The sequence below is a fragment of the Triplophysa rosa genome, linkage group LG11, assembly GCF_024868665.1.
Source record: "Triplophysa rosa linkage group LG11, Trosa_1v2, whole genome shotgun sequence".
Classification (NCBI taxonomy): domain Eukaryota; kingdom Metazoa; phylum Chordata; class Actinopteri; order Cypriniformes; family Nemacheilidae; genus Triplophysa; species Triplophysa rosa.
The window spans coordinates 2,339,162-2,358,638 of record NC_079900.1 but is presented as its reverse complement, the minus strand read 5'-3'; the positions used below and the strand labels follow the sequence as shown (position 1 = coordinate 2,358,638).

The window sequence follows — 19,477 nt, the reverse complement described above, 5'->3', positions numbered from 1 at the left end:
AGAGAAAAGTTAAACAAAATTAATTTAATAAATACAAAGCATACAAGTGTACATGCACATATTCATACAGAAATGTGAACTTGGACAGGATTGTAATATTCTCTCAGTATGTAAATTATATATCATTTTATTTTGATAGTAGATGTAAGTAGTGTGCAGTATGTAGTAGAGATGGTGATTCAGGACAGTTATGAACTCAGATGATGATGATGATGAAAACCTATTGAAAATTAATACAATCTGTTGATATCTTACAGTAATATTCAACATCTATATGTCACGAACGTGTGTCTGAAGAACCCAGATGCAGGCAGGCAGTGAAGGGGTTAACAAACAAGACTTTATTTAACACGAAAACAAGAAACAAAAACACCCACGAGGGGGTAAATGAAAAGGTAACAAAATAATAAACGAACAACAGGACCTAGGCTAACTAAACACTAAACTAGACAATACTTGACAAAGGCTAAACTAAACCCTTAAGACAGGGGATTTACACAGCAAACAGGAACACAGGACACAGCAAACATGGAGCACAACCAAAGACACCATCAACACAGGTAAGCACACAACAACCAATCCAAGCACACAAGACAAAGAAACATGAGGGCATTAAATAGGGAAGACAAACGAAGGATAATGACACAGGGCAGGTGAGGGTAATCAAACACGGCCAGGAAATAATACAGGAAACGAGAGGGGCGGGGCCAATGACGAGACACTGGAGAGAACGCATATTATTGTCAAAAGGACAACAATATGTTTCTCTCCACATATAACCAAAGACTTTGTCATGGCTCTGCCTCAGGACCAGGAAATCCAAGACTAGGTGAGGCAGAACCATGACACTATATTAATATAATTTCTCTTGTTTATAGGAATCATCATTGTTGCAGTTTTACCACTTTTACTAACAATGACAAATGAAAGAATGTTTCGTAAATGTTATCTTCACTTCGGCTGTAAGTATCCGATTAATTAATCTGATGAATGGGTATTCTGATGAATTTGAACATTTTCAGACACACTGTATTTACTGTACACTCATGTTTGTTAAACACCTCCAAAAGGATAATATTTCATGTGTAATTGATTTAAAACAATATTTAAGTTTTAGACACATGTATTGATCACTGATACACACACATCTGTGCTGTCATCCCGTTTCAAAGGCTTTAACAGTACCATTTTCGAAGCTTTGATTGTGTTTTTTGGGTGTTTAACAATGAATGGTCATGTTTCTAGTTTCAAAAAACGGTTTACATTTCACATATTTCGAGTCTATTGTATGGAGGACTAAACCTGCAAAAATTATAAATAAATAAATGTATAAATAAATAAATAAATATATAAACGAATAAATGTAATAATATGAAAATAAATAAAGGAATGAATGGTTTGATAAAACAAAATAATTCGTTTTAGCTATTATTGATCTTAGCTTTAACTTTTTTTTCATTATTTAAATTGATTTATTATTTTTTGTGTCCATTTTTAATTATTATTATTATTATTTATTTTTAGATTATTTTATTTATCATTTCCTTTTATTTTTACATTTATTTATTTATACGTTTATTTATTTTTATATTTATTTATTATCGCATGTATTTATTCACTCACTGATCGTTTTTCAAAGAGGCTAACAACTGAGGAAGAACTTTGTCATTTATCTCGCCGTCAATCTGTAATAAATCATCAATAAATGCATCTAATCTGAATGACACATAGTCATTTGATGCATGGTTATCGACTTCATTGGCTAAATGCTGTAACTCTCTAGCTAATTGTGCGCCCGCCATAGTTAACGTTATACACGAAGCAAACGATCAGTGAGTGACGTGACGTTAGTCCAAAACAAGTCAAGAGTAATCGATCAAACGCTTCAATCTACGCTGAACCAATAGTAGGCAAGACCAACCCATCTAATTATCATACAAGACACAGAAAAGTAAGAATAAATACAAGAATAAATAAATAAAAGTGGAAATAAATACATGCGATAATAAATAAATAAACGTATAAATAAATAAATGTAAAAATAAAAGGAAAATAAATAAAATAATCTAAAAATAAAAAATAATAATAATTAAAAATAATTAAAAAATGGACACAAAAAATAATAAATAAATTTAAAAAATGAAAAGAAAAGTTAAAGCTAAGATCAATAATAGCTAAAACGAATTATTTTGTTTTATCAAACCATTCATTCCTTTATTTATTTTCATATTATTACATTTATTCGTTTATATATTTATTTATTTATACATTTATTTATTTATAATTTTTGCAGGTTTAGTCCTCCATATATTGTTCACCGCTGTCCCTCTTTTCACAAAACAATCACATTTTTTCCGGTTTCTATAAAGTCCCTCCTTCCGAAACGCTCTGATTGGTAAAGCTGACCCAGTCTGTCATGATTGGTTCCCCGCTTAGAGCGTGTGTCTGAAGATGTCCCACCCACACCATATCAGCAAGCTTCCGCTTCTCAAGCTGTTGTGATTGGTCGGTGCCCCTCTCAGTGCATGTGAATTCATAAGCTTTGGCTTTTAGCATTAAACATAAACAATGGCGTCAACTTCACTTAATCAGTTAAAAACATTCGGATCGATCGAAGTGTAACGGAGGTCTATTAGTGCATGTGCAATCGTCAATCTTTGTTAGAGATCGCATTTTTTTCCTACTATGGCGAGGGAAATGACACCGGACTGAATGGCGTCAGACCGGTTATATTAATTAACACTAACAACAGAAGCGTTAGTTTTGCCTTTTTATATTTATATATATAGTTGGATAATAATACAAGCAGACTGACCAGGAGATATTTGCGAGCAGGAGTTCAAAGGATGTTTCGTAGAAGTGTGTTTTAGACGTATGCGCGCGCACACACACACAATATCAGTGTATTACACAGAACAGCTTTCACAGCCGATGTTAAAGTCATGGAAGCTGTTATGTGACCGTTGGTTCTCTTAGAATGTGTGTAGCTGAATTCTTATTACCAGCTGTGGGACTGTGATCAAAGTGAAAGTAGTTTAGCGCGCAGCTCAGTCAAATGTTTACAATCTCTGAGAACCAAACACTACTCCAGTATGGCGTTATTTTAATGACAAATGTCGCGAGCGCATTATTACAAGGCGGGAGCGCATTCTTGTCATACGAGCGCGCGAATCTCTCCGCTCCCAAGCCGATTTCCTTTGCTCACGCACAAAACTGGACGCACGGTTTCAATTATACGCTGCTCTCTTATGAATTTTCTCTCCTCTCGCTCAGTGAGCGTGTGCGCACTCAAAATGCGTGCCGTGCGTCCACGAATCCTTTGGTACTCTTTAGTGATGGCCGGTTCGCGAACGAATCGTTCATTTGAACCGGTTCTTTTTAGTGAACCGGTCGAACCGGTTCACCAAATCGGACTGAATCGTTTGAAACGGTTCGCGTCTACAAAAAGCACTTATCCACAAATTCCTTCAGTTACTCACTTTTGACATGCATGAAAACCCATCGGACTCAAAATAAACCAGCCAGTATCAACGACTTTTCAGTAAGTCCAACAGTACACAACTACACGCTGAACTGAACTGTTAAGCATGAGCGGAGAAGCTATTCAATTTATAGATAAACTAGCTGATATAGTGAGCATGCGTGCAGTGGCGTGTTCTATCGAACACTCCGCCTAGAGCGATCCTCGTTCTCGATTCAAGAATCGGTTGCCACAGTTTTCGGATCACCACTGAACCAAGCGAGAGCTGTCTTTCGGACACGTCCAATTTGTGAACCGGTTCAACATATAAGAAACTACATTTGCAACATGAACATAAACATTTGAGCACAGATCACACTTTTTAATGGTCATAAATATTTGTACAAACATATTCTTTATATTAATGTTGCTTAAAATGCATTACAGAAAACGTTTGTGCAGTTGTGCTTTTATGTTAATTATTGTAAAGGTTATAATAATTGTTTGTAAAAATAATAAACTAAACATTTATTTGTTTCATAAGTAATCCATGGTGTTTTCATGAACATCTTATTTAATTTCTAAACAAGATTATATAAATCTAAACATGACGTAATCATCATGTGAAGCAAGCGGATTCCTTGAATCGCTTTCGCAGACTAGAAGAATCTAGAGTCACGAGAACCGTTTCTGTTGGGCATGTCCGATTTGTGAACCGTCGAACCTGTTGGCGGTTCTCGAATCGCTTCTTCTGACCAGAACCGGTTGCAACAGCTTTCAATTCAGCAGTACACGAACCGAAGAGCCGCCTCTTTCGGTCACGTCCGACTCAGAACCGATGAAACTGCGCATGCGTGTAATTTTAAAGCAGATAAAAAGCATCTAAGTCAGATATTTTTATAAAACAGAGGTGTGATACTATAAAACCCTTTGGAAAGATGTTTAGGACTTTATTACTGCCTTATCACTGTACGTAAGCCAATCTGCAGCGCCGTTTATGTTCATGCCACTGCTAGAGCGGTTCTCGTTCTCGAGTCAAGAGCCGGTTCGCAACAGATTTCGATTCAGCAGTACACGAACTGAAGAGCCGCTTCTTTCGGTCACGTCCGAGTCAGTCCGACAGACTCCGACTGAGTGAGAACCGATGAGCTTAGCTAGTGAGCATGCGTGATTCACCGTGAGGCTACAGAACAGTGTGGACAACTGATGCTGTGCTAATGTTACGAGCGCACGTGAACCGAGGACTGAAAATATATGGAGCAATCTGGCAAAGCGTACGTTTATTTAATAACACATAAATCGTATTGAATTATGCATGGATCATATAGTTTCTGTAAAATGCTGATGAAGATTAATTATTCACTTTTTATCTTTGACTTAAAATGTCATAGTTTGCTGCACTTCACTGTGCCTATTTGGGTGCTTTAGTTGCAAAACGTATATGTAAGAAACGTGTCAGATCATGACGTGATGTGTTAACTGACAGAAGTTATGATTACTGGTTTTGGTTTTATATTTGAATGTGCCGAGTGTATTTTCATCCCAGCTGGTAGGGATGATAGATAGACTTCACGCGTTTCGTCAGGGCGAGTGATTTCATTACGTCACTAACGTCAGAGAATCGGTGAACCGGTCTTTTGAACCGGTTCATTGAAACGAACTGTCTGAAAGAACCGGTTCGCAGAAAAGAGCCGGACTTCCCATCACTAGTACTCTTGCTCTCGAGAGGTCCTCCTGTGTGTTCCAGGCATTATAGGCTGTCAAAAGTAGTCAACCAATCAGGGATAGGCTTCCAGGGCGGGCCAATGAAAATGCGACCTCTTAGCTACAGTAGGCCTAATTGTTAAAATGCTTGATGAAAGGAGTTGTTTTCGTGTTCTTTTCTACAAAAGTGTCATGTTAATGTGTAATTATTGTAAAATAGTATATTGTAAATTGCTGAGTTTCATTCTTATAAAATCTTTTAATATATAAATCTTTGAATGAGTGGATTCTTGCGTGTGGGTAGGTGGGTGGATGGGGGGAACCTCTGGGGGTCTTAATACGCCTCTGGATCCACCACGTTCTCGGGTAACAATTTTAATATATTTGATGCAACATTATTAATCAAATGTATATTATAAATGAACGGTAAGGGAGCGTTTGGTATATTGCATAGAAGTTCAGTTTTATGCCCTGAACTTCTGGAACACTGAATGCAGAACACTTACAGTGTCTGTCTGCAAATGCATAACCAAATAGGTATAGAATATTATATGATATTTCCAAATGCATTCCAAATCTGTTACTATAAAATAAAATGCTAAAATAATCTAAAATCGTCACCATGATAATTAAAGAGTGTGAAGCTGACATCATGCCCTATGTTGCATGTTGGGAGGATCATACTCCACTGCTATGTTTGTTTTTATATGTACCGTTACTTGTAGTAAATATTATTTTAGAATAAAGCTAACTTAAGACACCAATCTAAATTGTTCGGTAATCAATTTAGTACTATTTTGACAATACTATGTTTAGTGTACGACATGCATGAGGACCACATGAATTTGAGGGTGTTGGCCTGTTTTGTCTGAATAACATGGTAGTTAAACTGACTAGGATGTTTATATGTAGCCTACAAAGCATCCTAATGCCCCGTTCATTTCTAATATACATTTGATTAATAATGTTGCCTCAAATATATTAATATTGTTACCTGAGAACGTGGTGGATCCATCTTGCTTCGTTGAAAACGTCGAGTCACTTTCAACCAATAAGATGCCATGTAAGAGGTCGCGTTTTCATTGGCCCGCTGTGGAAGCCTATCCCTGATTGGTTGACTACTTTTGACAGCCTATAATGCCTGGAACACACAGGAGGACCTCTCGAGAGCAAGAGTACCAAAGGATTCGTGGACGCACGGCACGCATTTTGAGTGCGCACACGCTCACTGTGAGAGGAGATGAAAATTCATAAGAGAGCAGCGTATAATTGAAACCGCGCGTCCAGTTGTGCATGAGCAAAGGAAATCGGCGTGTGAGCGGAGAGATTCGCGCGCTCGTATGACAAGAATGCGCTCTCGCCTTGTAATAATGCGCTCGCGACATTTGTCATTAAAATAATGCCATACTCCAGCGGTTCTTTCTCTTCTCTACGGAAGTCCTCGCCCATTTTTTGACGTATTCCTTTGGGCGGAGGTTATTAAAAAACTCGGAATAGTGACATCATGTACCTGGGAAGTAAAGGGATAAAGTCCGATTCCAGCCGTTCACTGTAGTCCTTGAAAAGCGAATTCTGTTAAAGACAATATCTCGCTTGGCATTGACCTTTGAGCTTTATCATTTTGCAGATATTATTTATGCTCTAACAGCAACATTACACACTAACTAAAGTTTGAAAATTGGCATCACGTGGAATGGCACCTTAAAGCGAGATGACTATAAAAATCGTTTTTTTTTAAATTAAATGTAGAATTACAACATTGACTACATTTACAGTATCATTGTGTCTGAGGAGTGATAGAGAGACAACATACAGTAGATCATGTTATGAGATTAGTGGAAGTTAGGGAAAGTACACATTGATATGGGAGCTGTATGCGAGGGCTAGCCACTCCGAGGCAGCGAGGATTGGGCTAGCCCCGAAGGCCGAGAAAGATCGCCGCCACCAGGTAAGCGAGCGTCTCTGGTTGGTCTCCCTTAGCATCCATACATCATTGCACACATAACTGATATAGTCACACGTTCAAGTTCTGAACCCACACCGCAGGGAAAATTGCACGCAGGGAATATTTGGTTAGGTTGTAAACGGTAACCCCTAGTATTTTTGCGTATTGACGGTTTAGCCTAGCATTTCCGGTAACCTATGTGGAGGTTAGGACTGACGGTATCGTGTTTCGCCGAGGCTGAAACAGGGTAAATTCCACGGCGTGTAACAATCACGTTATGTGTGTTTAATACATAATGTGGCAAATGGAGCGACTACACCACCCCGGAAATGGGCCGCTTCCATCCACAACACAAACCGACTGAAGCCGTCAATGCAACCATTAATTGCAATGCCGTACGGCTTCAGTTTATCATATGAATCCATATGCCACAACGTGTTGGGACCCCGGCTGAAATACTGCCGACGTCGGAGACGTCGAGCGCGCCGATGTTCAACTCCTTCAGGGTCTATTTCTTTGATTACCATCCTCATAGTCTCTTGAGAAACAACATATCCTCTTCGAATAGCACGCAGATGTAACCATTGATATCCTTGGAGTCCACCACTGGTTGCCATTTCAGACTGCACAAAAGAGGCAATTTCCTCAATGTCTGTCTGATTTCTTCTTCTGAATAAATTAAGTTTCCCACATAACCGCTGCAGTGTCTTTTTACTAATTTTAACTCCGTGCTGATGCGCCAAAAGACAAAGAATTTCCTTATTTCTGAATCCTAATCTAAAGTAGGATTTAACCAAATCCTCCACATCCATTGATTCTAGCAATTGTGTGATTTCTCTCAAAATATTTCAACTTTATTCTCGTAACATTTCTACTTTATTCTCATACTGCTACGACTTTATTCTTGAAACATTTTGACTTTGTACTCGTAACATTTCGACTTTATTCTCATAGTGTTTCGACTTTATTCTTGTAACTTCGACTTTATTCTTGAAATATTTCGACTTTAATCTCGTAATCTTAGATTTTTTTTTTTTAACGTGGCACTAAAACGCCGTCGTACATAAAGCCATAAACATGACAAATTTATATTTAATTCATCACTTCTATGTTAAAAATATAACTGCTTATGTTATTGAAAGTGTTTGGCCAAAAAGAAGACAAGAATGAAGTGATTGTGTTTGTGAGATTACGTTCAGTCGAGTCACTTCTGTATTTGCTTCTTTCAACAGAAGTCTATGAGAATGTCTCTTTCTCTGTGTTCATGAAATATTACATAATTACAGTCAACATGTTTTTAGATCATTGTGTTTTGTAGTTTTTGTGACGATGTTTCATCATTCATAAAAACTGACATAAATTCACATCTGCAGTGGATTTATTGATTCATCTGTGATTATTCATGTATTCAATTTTTATTATTATTTACATTTTTCATTTTCATGATCATTTCATATGTTCAGAGGTTTAATCTGATATCTGATCATCTTGTGTTGATTGTTAAACTCTGATGAACACTGCTTGTGTTTGTATGTAAAGTGTTATTCATGAAAACATTCTCACACTTTTTCAGGGTCAAATGAGTTCATAGCCACGGTGATGCTCATTGTCACATTAGTGATGAATGCAGTAATGATCGGCTTTTTCATCTTTACAATGGAAAATAAAACAGGTGTGAAAATATTTTTAATAACATCAGAAAATAAAACACACTTTGTCCTTGATCTGACAAATAGAATCAGACCTTACAAACAGTTAACAGTTCATGAACTTCTCATTTAGACACAACACACACATGCAGGAATGTACACAACTGTGTAGAGGTTTTAGGCACTTGAGAAGAAATAATGTAAAGTTGTGTTAAAATAGAACAATTTATCTTTTTATTTCTCAATAAACTTTATAAAAGATGCAGTAAATATGAAGGTAAACGGTATATAAAGAGCTGTTGTAGGGACTCTGTGTTTGATTGGTGTCATATTCAACTCATTCTCTCTCCTGTCTGCTGTATACTGTCAATCTTATAAAGTCAGAAATATTTTTCTGTTTTTAATTCACAGATCCTGTTGGATGGGCTTGTGTGATGGTGTTTCTGCAGATACTCTGGTCAGTTGTCAGATTCTCAGATCAGAGTTATTATTTACGTCTTGATCTGGGTACAGTATTGATTTATCAAATATATGGGATGAATTTAATATCAAAATGATTAACAAATGCATGCACAGTCATCTGTGAACGTGATACAAGTTACACTTGTATTTTACTATTCACAAACAAATGCCTTATGATTTGAATCTGTGAAATTTAGATTGTAATAAACATGAGGCGATTTGTACAAAGAGAGACAGATTTGTGAATACAATGTTTTATTTTGTGTTTATGTATAATCATTTTGCACATACCAATGAGAAGTTGTGCATTTTGTGTATCCTGTAAGGCGCGTCCATTCATCCTGTTCTGTACATTTGGATTTTGAGACGTTCTTTTCACGTTTTTCAGCATTACACAACCATGTACAAACAACTATCAATGAATAAACCGACGCCTATGCGTTATGACCCTCAAACAAATGTTCGTGTCTGCAAAATTCAGAATTAAATGAATCTGCATGGATTTGTACAGAGAATCCAGATGTTATCTTTCGTATTAATATATCATAATTTGTGCACGTCAATAACTACATGCGCATTTGTGGATCCTGCGACGTGCGTTCATTCATCCTGTTTGGTTCATTTGGATTTTGAGACTTTGTTCTCGCGGTTTTGCATTGAATAATCCGAACACAAACAACTTCAGATCCACGCACAACCGTGCATAAACTACGGCCTACCACTAGATGGCAGTCTCACAGAGCGATGCAGAGGTTGCGCTAGACTTTTCATTGTCCGTCATTTTGACGGACAGGCTCGTAAAAAATCCGTCATAATCTATTTTTACCCATCACTAGGGTCCAAGGTTATGTTACGTGCTAATTAGCATGTTTGTGACATCATCACTACGTACATGCGTTTACGCTCTGAACTTACTTTTATGGAATACCCAATAAAGTTGAAGTCGTTTACATATTTCTGTTGTCAGGCATAAAATAATAATTACAGACAAATGTTTGTAATCATATGTCCAGTCAGTAACAATGACAGCTAGGTGCTTGTAATCGCTGTTTTGTAATCATTTAATAATTCACTTACAAGTTACTTTAAGCTGCTGTTTGGTTATGAATAAATCTGCTTCGAAATTTCATAGATTCAAATCATACGGCATTTGTTTGTGAATAGACAAATAGAAGTGAAACTTGTATCACGTTCACGGATGACTGTGCATGCATTTGTTAATCATTTTGATATTAAATTCATCCCATAAAAACTTTGTGTGATTCTGTGTTTTTATACTTTAATCTTCATCCGTTTGTCTACATATGCAGTTATAGACTTGAGTGAATTATGACAAAAATCAATACAGAGCTCAGTGTTATTATACAAAAATTATTAAAGAGACACCGTTTTTAGGAAGAAAGGTTTCACTCTGTTAAATATGAATGTGTTATTGTACAGATTATGTAAAAGGACATTTTTACTTTACATTAGAAGGACTGAAATATCACACAGATGAAACGTAAAACAAATTAATAAGTGTCATGATTCTGCCTCATCATGTCATGTCTTTCTTGATCTAGTGGCAGGATCATGACAGAGCCTCATGTTTTGTGTGGAGAGAGACATGCTATTGTTGGTTCTGACATAACATGCGCTCTCTCTGGTCTCGTCTTTGTCCCCGCCCTCTCGTTTCCTCATTATTGATTGTTAATTATTTCAGGCCCTGCACCTGTTCCCCTCTTGATTTGATCCCTTATTTAATGCCCCTGTGTTTTCTGTCTTGTGCTGATTCATTTGGTTTCGTGTTGTTCCATGTGGTTTTGTCCCGGAGTCACGTCTAGTCTAGTTAGTTGTTTCTTTTATCTAGTGTTATCTGTAGTCAAGTCTTATGTAGTTAGCTTATGTTCCTGTTTACCCGTTATGTCTTTACCTTTGTTCTGTTGATTTACCCTTTTGTGGGTTTTTGTTTTGCTTTATATTAAAGTCTTGTGTTAACCCCTTACCTGCTGTCTGCGTCTGGGCCCGTCCTCGTGTCTAACCCTGACAAATAAGACACTAAATATGTGACCCTGGACAACAAAACCAGTCTTATGGGTCAATTTTTTTAAATGGAGATTTTTACATCACCCGAAAGCTGAATAAACAAGCTTTCTATTGATTTATGGTTTGTTAGGATAGGACATTATCTGGTGGAGATACAACCGTTTCAAACTCTGAAATCTGAAGGTGCAAAAAAATGTTTTTGTGCATCTATATACTGTTTTGGCTGTGGGCTCGTTTTCTATACATAACAATCCATTCATATGTTTATAGTAAAATAACTATATCAATTATATGTTTACATTACGTGTTAAACATTTTTATGTCTCTTAAGTCCAACTCCTAAGTTGAATTTTGTCTTTCATTACAGGTTTTCATCGTTTTGTTTCCCTTTATGTGTTTGGATCAGTTATTGTTGTTTTAATCTGTGCTGTGGCTTTGATGGCAGAGTTGATACTGAAAACAAGTGAGACAACACACAACACTTCAATATCAGTTTGACATGTATAAACAAGATTCAGTTTGGTCTTTATTGAGTCACTAAATACAGAAATATATATCAATGTTTCATCTCAAACTTATTAAACTCTTCTGAACTGAATTAACTTTTATTTTAATCACATATGCCAGTATAACACTTAAATGATCATTTCTCATCTGCTGATGATATTGAGATGATTTATTTGGTGACAATATTTAAATATATATTTACTCTGTTTCTCATCAGTTAATGGCGAGCGTGCAGTGATGGATCTGAGGTTTATTGTCTTTCCCTCTGAATCTTTATTCATCATGTCTGTGTTGATTTCAGGACAATTTTCATCCAGTAAGTACAAACTGAAATTGCTTATTTGTGTGTGCGGATTTACTGTAAAGCTTATATGCTTCATTGACAATAAATGTTTAATAGTTGAAAGATCCAGAACACACACAACAGAAGCTGCTAGTAATGATGTCAGCAGCATTCAAATTAATATGAATTAATTAATATCAAGTCATGGAGATGAATACTAATGACAATGCCAATACTATTGAAATGTTAATGCTAATAAATAATACACTCACTCAGAAACATTTAGATTCAGTTATTGAAATGAAGAGTCATTTCTGAGATCTCTAGATGAATTCATGATGCTTTAATTGTTATATTCATCTATAAATCCATGATTGCATATACAGTAGCACATCTACAAAAGTACATTCATACATTAACTGAGAACAGATTTCTGAACTGATGCACTAAATATATTTTCTCTCACTGTTCTCATATCACAGAGATTCAAGCGTGTCTGAAGTCTTGTCAGGTCAGTATCATATCATTTATAAAACAGCATTGATTTGAGTCTTTCAGCTTCTTGGTACATGTTTGTTGCATATCATACTCTTTAAATAACATGTTTTGCTCTTACCACAGATGAGAATGAGTTCTATGCAAACTCCAGCCAACAGATCACAACAGAATCCGAACCAACATTCTTCGGTGAAGATCTTATAAGATTTCATTGGTAACACTTCACAATAAGGTTGTATTAGTTAATGTTAGGTAATGTATTCCTTGACATTAATTAACCATTAACAACACCTGTATAAAGTGTTACATACTATTTGTTTATGTTAACTTGTACATATACAATATGTACATATATAATGCATCTCTTAACACTCTCAACACCAGAATACTGCATTACATAATCTTTGTTTGTGTTAATATCTAATATATTATGTTAAAGTATAATGGTAAATATGTAAGTAGGTAAATACCTAAAGATAACCAACTCCTAACTCCAGAGGTGCAATTCTCGTTTGACAAGTGGATGGGACCAAAACTAAGTGTTGGGTAATAGTCCATTTTAATTTGAGTTACAAAATAGCCTAACATTTTAATATGCAATGTTTTATGTTAATAAAAGTAATAATAATAAAAAACATAACTTTTCATTATATTTGTTTAGGGAATTTCATTTGGGGTTTGAAAGCACAATAAACGTGCATCTGCCATGCTCTAAACGGCATGGCCCATCTTGCATCAGGAGCAGGACTTAGTGTAAATGACTGTAAATTATTATATTTATTAAAATTATTAAAAGGATGGTAATGAAGGAACGGGTGCCTATTGCGTGCCACCTTATCAATTATTAATCGGCGTTTTCCATTTTGAATTGTGATTTGGGTATGATTACAATAAATCAGTATTTATCCTTTTATTTGTGATTATGATGTTAACAAATAACACGGTAGAAAGTAGTACATTTCTAGAATAATCCAATTGGAGTATCTATGAATGCCAAGGCCCCTCTTCCTGCTAGGTCATCGTGACTATTAAGAGGTGGCCTCCTTTCATCATGTTCAAAAACAGAAGTTAGCACGTACTGTAGCTTTGGGGGCTTTTGTAAGTGTGTGATTGGGAGTTTTTAGAGCTTTGTGTTCATGTTTAAGTAACTTTCTATTGATAACCAATCATGTAAGTGTGATTTACCTAAGTACTGATGTAATTAGAAACCACTGTTAGCATAAATATCCCTGTAGTTTCAATGAAAGGCAGAGCAGCCTGTGGAACTCCTTGAACGTGCTGAAGCTGACTTCGGCTGGCAGAACTACAAAACATTTTCTTCAGTAAAGTTTCTTTCATCTATTGATTTCATGACTCATGTATTCATTCATCACAACTGGTCTACGGGTCTTTTACTGTAAAGCCCCTACAGTAACTTATTGGGATAATGAAGCCACACACCTACCCCTAACCTTACCCTAAACCAGGGGTATTCAATTAAAGCCGCCGTGTAGGATTTTAAGTGGCGACTAGCGGTGAGTTTGAGAATTGCCACCAATATCTCAGTCCTCAGCTCAGCCCTCCCTTTCGGAGCATGACAGTGGCTTTTGTGCTATTTGGTACAAGCTAAGAGTAGTGAAGCATCTATCTAATGGTAAATTGCAAGGCTGTTCAAGGTGTTTGATCTGACAGCGAGATAGCAGTTAGGAATAAGTTAGTTGACGTTCTTCTCCCCCTTTGTAAAGTCAGGGGCAACCTAGTCTCAGCCTCAGACGTCATGTCCACGGAACGTTGGCTAAACGTTTGATGCATATGGCACACTTAACTGGAAACACTTCAAGAATGTCGAAGTCGTCATCTGATTGGTTGGATTTCCGGGAGATGCGAGTGTCGCGTTTATTTATTGGTCCGGCTGGAAACAAAGCGCAGACATGTGATCGAGGAAGAAAAGCTATCTTGTTTAAATGAGTGACAGGGCTGCATTTGGAAATGACAAATCTTTTCTGCTGTTGTGTTTGCGTTGATGGTGCGCATTGTTTCTGCCTGGTCTTACTACACTTGTCATTTAAATGCAATTTCAGTGGTGCAACTTATTTGGAAAAGCTACTGTACCTCAATAGTACACTTACACAGCACGACGTTCAGATCGACAAACTTGTGTCATAAAGCTTGCCAACAAACTGATCCAGCACAATAGTAAATTCCTATTTGTATCCCATGTTATATGCTTTGAAATACTCTAAACTAAGTCTACATACGTTTCCTGCTGATTTACTCAGTGTTTTGCTTAGAGGTGCTAATGGAGACTGCGCCATTTTTATAAACCTTTGCAACGTTCGCAAACAAATGACTTACTGCTTGCTCTCCCTCTTCTTTGACTTTCAATGCTGTTTTCTTCAATGACTGATTTGTTGCACACTTGTCTGTTGTTGTGGGGACATTTCCACGCCCCAAACGTGATGCTAAAAGAAACAAACTGTGGTTGGTTGTTTGACATGTCTGTCACACAGCCTTATGGGCGGGCCTTGCCCAATGAAAGCTGCCATGGATTCCAGACCTTCAGTCGGAAGGTCTGGCTACGCGAGACTAGGGACGACCTGACCACGTACCGCAGGGTAGAGTGAGATGTGTTGGTAGTGCAGTCAGGGCGAGGAGGAGAGGCAGAGGAGGTACCCGGGAAGATGCCACAAGAGAGGACGAGGGAAGACTGGAAGCCCTCCAAAGAAACAGGAGAGCTATAACCAATGCTTGTGTAACCCTTATTTGCTGCTGTGAACACTCCAGTCTCTTCAACGTGGATACAAATAACACAAATAAAACACGGGTTACACTGGATAGATTTACGTTGTTTTAGTTTAATTTGGAATCATCAGCATCAGGCACAACAGCACTAACACGCACTCAAACTCGCTGCTTCTCTCTCTCTTGTACCCAAGAGAACTCGCTGCCTTAAAGGGGCATATGCACAAAATAACTCTTTAACTAATACATATTAAACTCGGCAGAAGGCACATAACAACATATGAAAATACATTGTAAGAGTTCAAGATCCATTTCTTTTCTCTTTTAAAATAAAATAGTAAATAAATAAAATAATACAATGAATTAACAATGTCAAATTTGTAAGGTTACTTTATTCCAACCTGTTTGCTCTGTTTGACAAACCCCAATACAATACAAAGTGATAACGTTATTTACATAGCAGCATAGGCGTAATTTGCGGGTGGGACATGTCCCCACCACTTTATGGAAGAAATTAAGAAATGCTTGCGGAAGGTGTTCATTGTTTTGGGGCTTTCTCACAATTTCTCACGTGTCGCTTTCTCACCATCTCCCATTTTTCACACTCGTAAGTTATATCTGCGGAAGACAGAGGGCCGCGACTCCAGAAATGCGGCCAGTACAAAATGCGTGCATCATCCTCGCTCGCGGCACTTGCTTGTGCATCCAGTGTCCAAGCACAAAAACGTGTAAACCAATGAGCAAGTGACATTTTTTTGTCATAGGAATAAACGGTTTTAAAGTGAAATGCAATGCAACAGCCAAGTGACCCTTCCCAAATTACAGTTTAGGAACATATACTGTGAGTGATGGAGTTGAAAAGCGGAGTAGCCTATGGATAGACCGACCACTATATAAGATATATTCCCAACGAGTTATTAGAGAAACAATTTATTCAAGTATAAGTATTTGTCATCTCTGTCCCCACCACTTTTCAAACAAAGTTACGCCACTACATAGCAGGTCTGTGCACATGTAGCAATGTCACTGTTGCGCATTAGTTGGGTGGTATTACAGTATAAATTGTCATGTATTGGGAAACAAAATGATTATATGAAACAAGCCACAGTAACATGCAGCTATATTTTGACCCGCCTACAAACCGTAATATACAGTATCATATTGCCAACATGTTATCATGTAACTTACAAAAGCCTTGTTTTATGTCCTCTGTCCACTTTCTTCAGAGCCTTCTACAGATGACGACCCTGGAAGAGCCCAGGGAGCCCATCCATCAGGACGAGCATGGTGCCCCACCTTTTGCTGAAATACCAGGACTACCATGGTGTGCTTGTGGTAACTGTAGGGAGATGCCTACGGACCTGGAGAGGAAATGCTGTGGCAAGGAGCCAGCTCACTGTGTAAGCCTACTGCCAGACTTCTCCCGGTATTGCCTTGACGAAGGAATAATTCACAGTCAGGACATGACGGAATTTGGCCACATCAGGGAGCCTGGGGATGACAACAGGGAGAATCGCTATGGTGCATACTAAAACTTTATTTATTGGCGACATGGCTCTTTAGGCCAGGGAAACCGACTTGTCATCCCCAGTTGTTGTGTTTGGAGGATCAGGGACAAATTCCCTGATCCTCAACAACAATTCACATCTTTCATTCCTGTCATGTGAATGTCCTTTCAAGCCCTCTGGCATGGTCATACATTACCACACGCGTATTCACAAACCTGCCCCAGCATCATCAAGGCATCAAAGAAATGTTCATTGTTTAGAATTTGTTTATCATTTTATATTTATGTGTTTATTTACAATTTCTCAATTTAAATTTGAGATCTTTTGTTGTGCATTTTGATTGGCAATGCATAGATGATTTTTTTTATTTTCATTTTAATCATTTGAACATTTATTAATGATTATCGACAGCTTGAGCGCTATTTACAATGTTGAGCAGTAATAATAAGCTCTAAAGTAATTACAGTAACTGTCACGCCAGGTTGCCTGCACCATTGTGAGCCACTGGAGGGTGTTGTTCTTGTCATGGACTCCATTTCCCATCATGCTGTGCTCTCATTAGTGTTCAACCTGGTTCAGCTGTGTATCATTTCCTGTTTCAATGAATTTTTGGATGTATATCACTGTGGACTGACATTAAATGGATTTAATGTAGTGGTGGTGAGATGAAGCCCCGTGAAGCATTGAACCTTTTCAGCCAAGTGGTTCACAAAAGGGTTCATTTCTCAAGGCTTAATTTGCTCACAATACCACCTGGTGGCCAAAGAGTGTAAAACAAGCAGACACATTACAGATGTGCCCTGATGTGGTCCTGCCATACACTGTTTTTTAATAACGGTGAAGAAAAAATCAATTTCAGCATACACTTATCTATTTAAATGAACATAGTGTGTATTTTTTGGTGGTATATAATGATTGTATAACAACTGCGTAATAAATGTATTGACTTTAAATGAAAGTTGTAAATCAATTATATAGTCATAATAGGCATAAGGAGCAATATTAATATTCTAAAATTGGAAAGTGTCTCGGCTTAACTGGGCAGAGGGCAGTGAATGTGCTTGTGTAACTTGGTTTATATAGCTGTCAAAATGTCGCGTCAAAATTCGAACCGCTTACTGAAACACTCAGGCGGAAGCGAGGCTTCAGACGTCATCTATGACGTCATTGGTCTAAAGCGATACAAGCCTCGATACTCGCTTCACTGAAAGCATCTCGGCACACGCTCCGAAGCCTCGGCACAGAACATAACATCACTAATTTAACCTGCATTTTGACCCGCTGTCTGGTCCTGACCTGTGTACTCTCGTGACAGTAACACTATATCTGTAAATATATTTTTCTTGATAAATTGTCGCTTTCCTGCAAGAAGGCAAGGTGATCTCCTATGTGGACCCTTCCACTTCAGGTGCTGCACAGAATAATTGTCCTGCTGTTTTGACAGTGCCAAACATAAAGTTACATAATGTAATGTTCACATCAATCTAAGGTAATATGGTACAGTATATGCAACAAATTTGTGAAGCTAATACACGCTGTATCTTCTAGCGTTTTTCTTATACAATCTTCTGAAAGTGAAATTACACAGATTACAACCATTCAACTTCAGTTACTAACTAGAACAAGAGACGACCTAATTGACATGTGAAGCCATAATCAATTGCATATAAACCACTGGCTGAATATTGTACTATAAATAGGGATATTGCATAAGTGTCAAACAAACATCTCTTTACCATCTTTCGTTTTCATTGTTGGTCGGTTCTGGTGGAAATTGTAGTCTAATGCAGCAAGCAGAACTCTTGTCTCATAAACTGGGGGGTTGAAAGCATAGCACTTGCTCGCATACATGAGGATATGATTCTGGAATGCTTCATGCTGTCTCACACGTATACAGTATAGCAAAAATAATACTAAAGTACATCATTGTGGAAAAGTATAGCCATACTGTACCTGAATCGCAAATATTTGTGAACATCCTTCAGCCACCTCTTGTAAAGAATTATGTCCACTAAGGCTTTGTGGCATTGGGAGCCTCTCCGGATTCACTTCTTTCCTCGTCTTTGTTCTGCTTCAAGGTGTCCGTGTTCACAGCTTTCCATAGTCCAGGTGTGAATGTCACAGACATGGTAAAGGATGCCAACCCATAAAACCTGAAAAACATAAATATGCACGCAAAACGGCAATTAAGTAAATTACTCAACGATATAAATCAATTTAGTGCTAACGAGAAAGAGAAGAGAGGAGAATGGAGCATCCTTTTATCTTTGCTGGTTTGAGAATGAAAATAGATATTACTGTAACATATAAGCAATCGACCTTAGTCTGTGAACTTTCATGATAGTCATACTTTCATCTGTCAACTGCGCGTAGTTAAAATCCCTTTATATTTTTTTACAAAAGTTGCTTTAAGGTAATTACAAAGTTCCAGGATGTCTGCTACTTGTATATGGTGGCCACGTGAATGATCTCCTTGGTGTCATTCTCCATGGTGGTATAGCTGCAGCATTGTGCACAGTGACCAGGCGAGTCATTTCTGCCATTCTCTGTGAAAAAATAAAACTCAATATTTAGTTGCTTACATGCAGTCATACATCCATACATTCTAGGGCCTAGGCCTATCTGCCATTACCTATCCTCTTTTTCTTTTTTTTTTAAATCTTCCTGCTCGTAAAGTTGTATTTTACATGCATATACTGTAGATATATTGATATA

General features: G+C 37.5%; 1 protein-coding gene across 1 annotated transcript in view; it reads left to right on the top strand.

The window, feature by feature from the left end:
* Positions 1 to 18,587, top strand: part of LOC130561239 (uncharacterized) — a gene marked incomplete at its 5' end in the record, with an annotated part of 37,029 nt that extends 18,442 nt beyond the window's left edge. Inside the window, 8 exons of the mRNA XM_057345443.1 lie at positions 879 to 962; positions 8,683 to 8,781; positions 9,170 to 9,265; positions 11,613 to 11,708; positions 11,970 to 12,068; positions 12,518 to 12,546; positions 12,657 to 12,722; positions 16,481 to 18,587. Of these exons, the coding sequence (XP_057201426.1) occupies positions 879 to 962; positions 8,683 to 8,781; positions 9,170 to 9,265; positions 11,613 to 11,708; positions 11,970 to 12,068; positions 12,518 to 12,546; positions 12,657 to 12,722; positions 16,481 to 16,786 (875 nt within the window). The remainder of the gene's footprint in view (positions 1 to 878; positions 963 to 8,682; positions 8,782 to 9,169; positions 9,266 to 11,612; positions 11,709 to 11,969; positions 12,069 to 12,517; positions 12,547 to 12,656; positions 12,723 to 16,480) is intronic.
* Between the last annotated feature and the right edge of the window lie 890 nt (positions 18,588 to 19,477).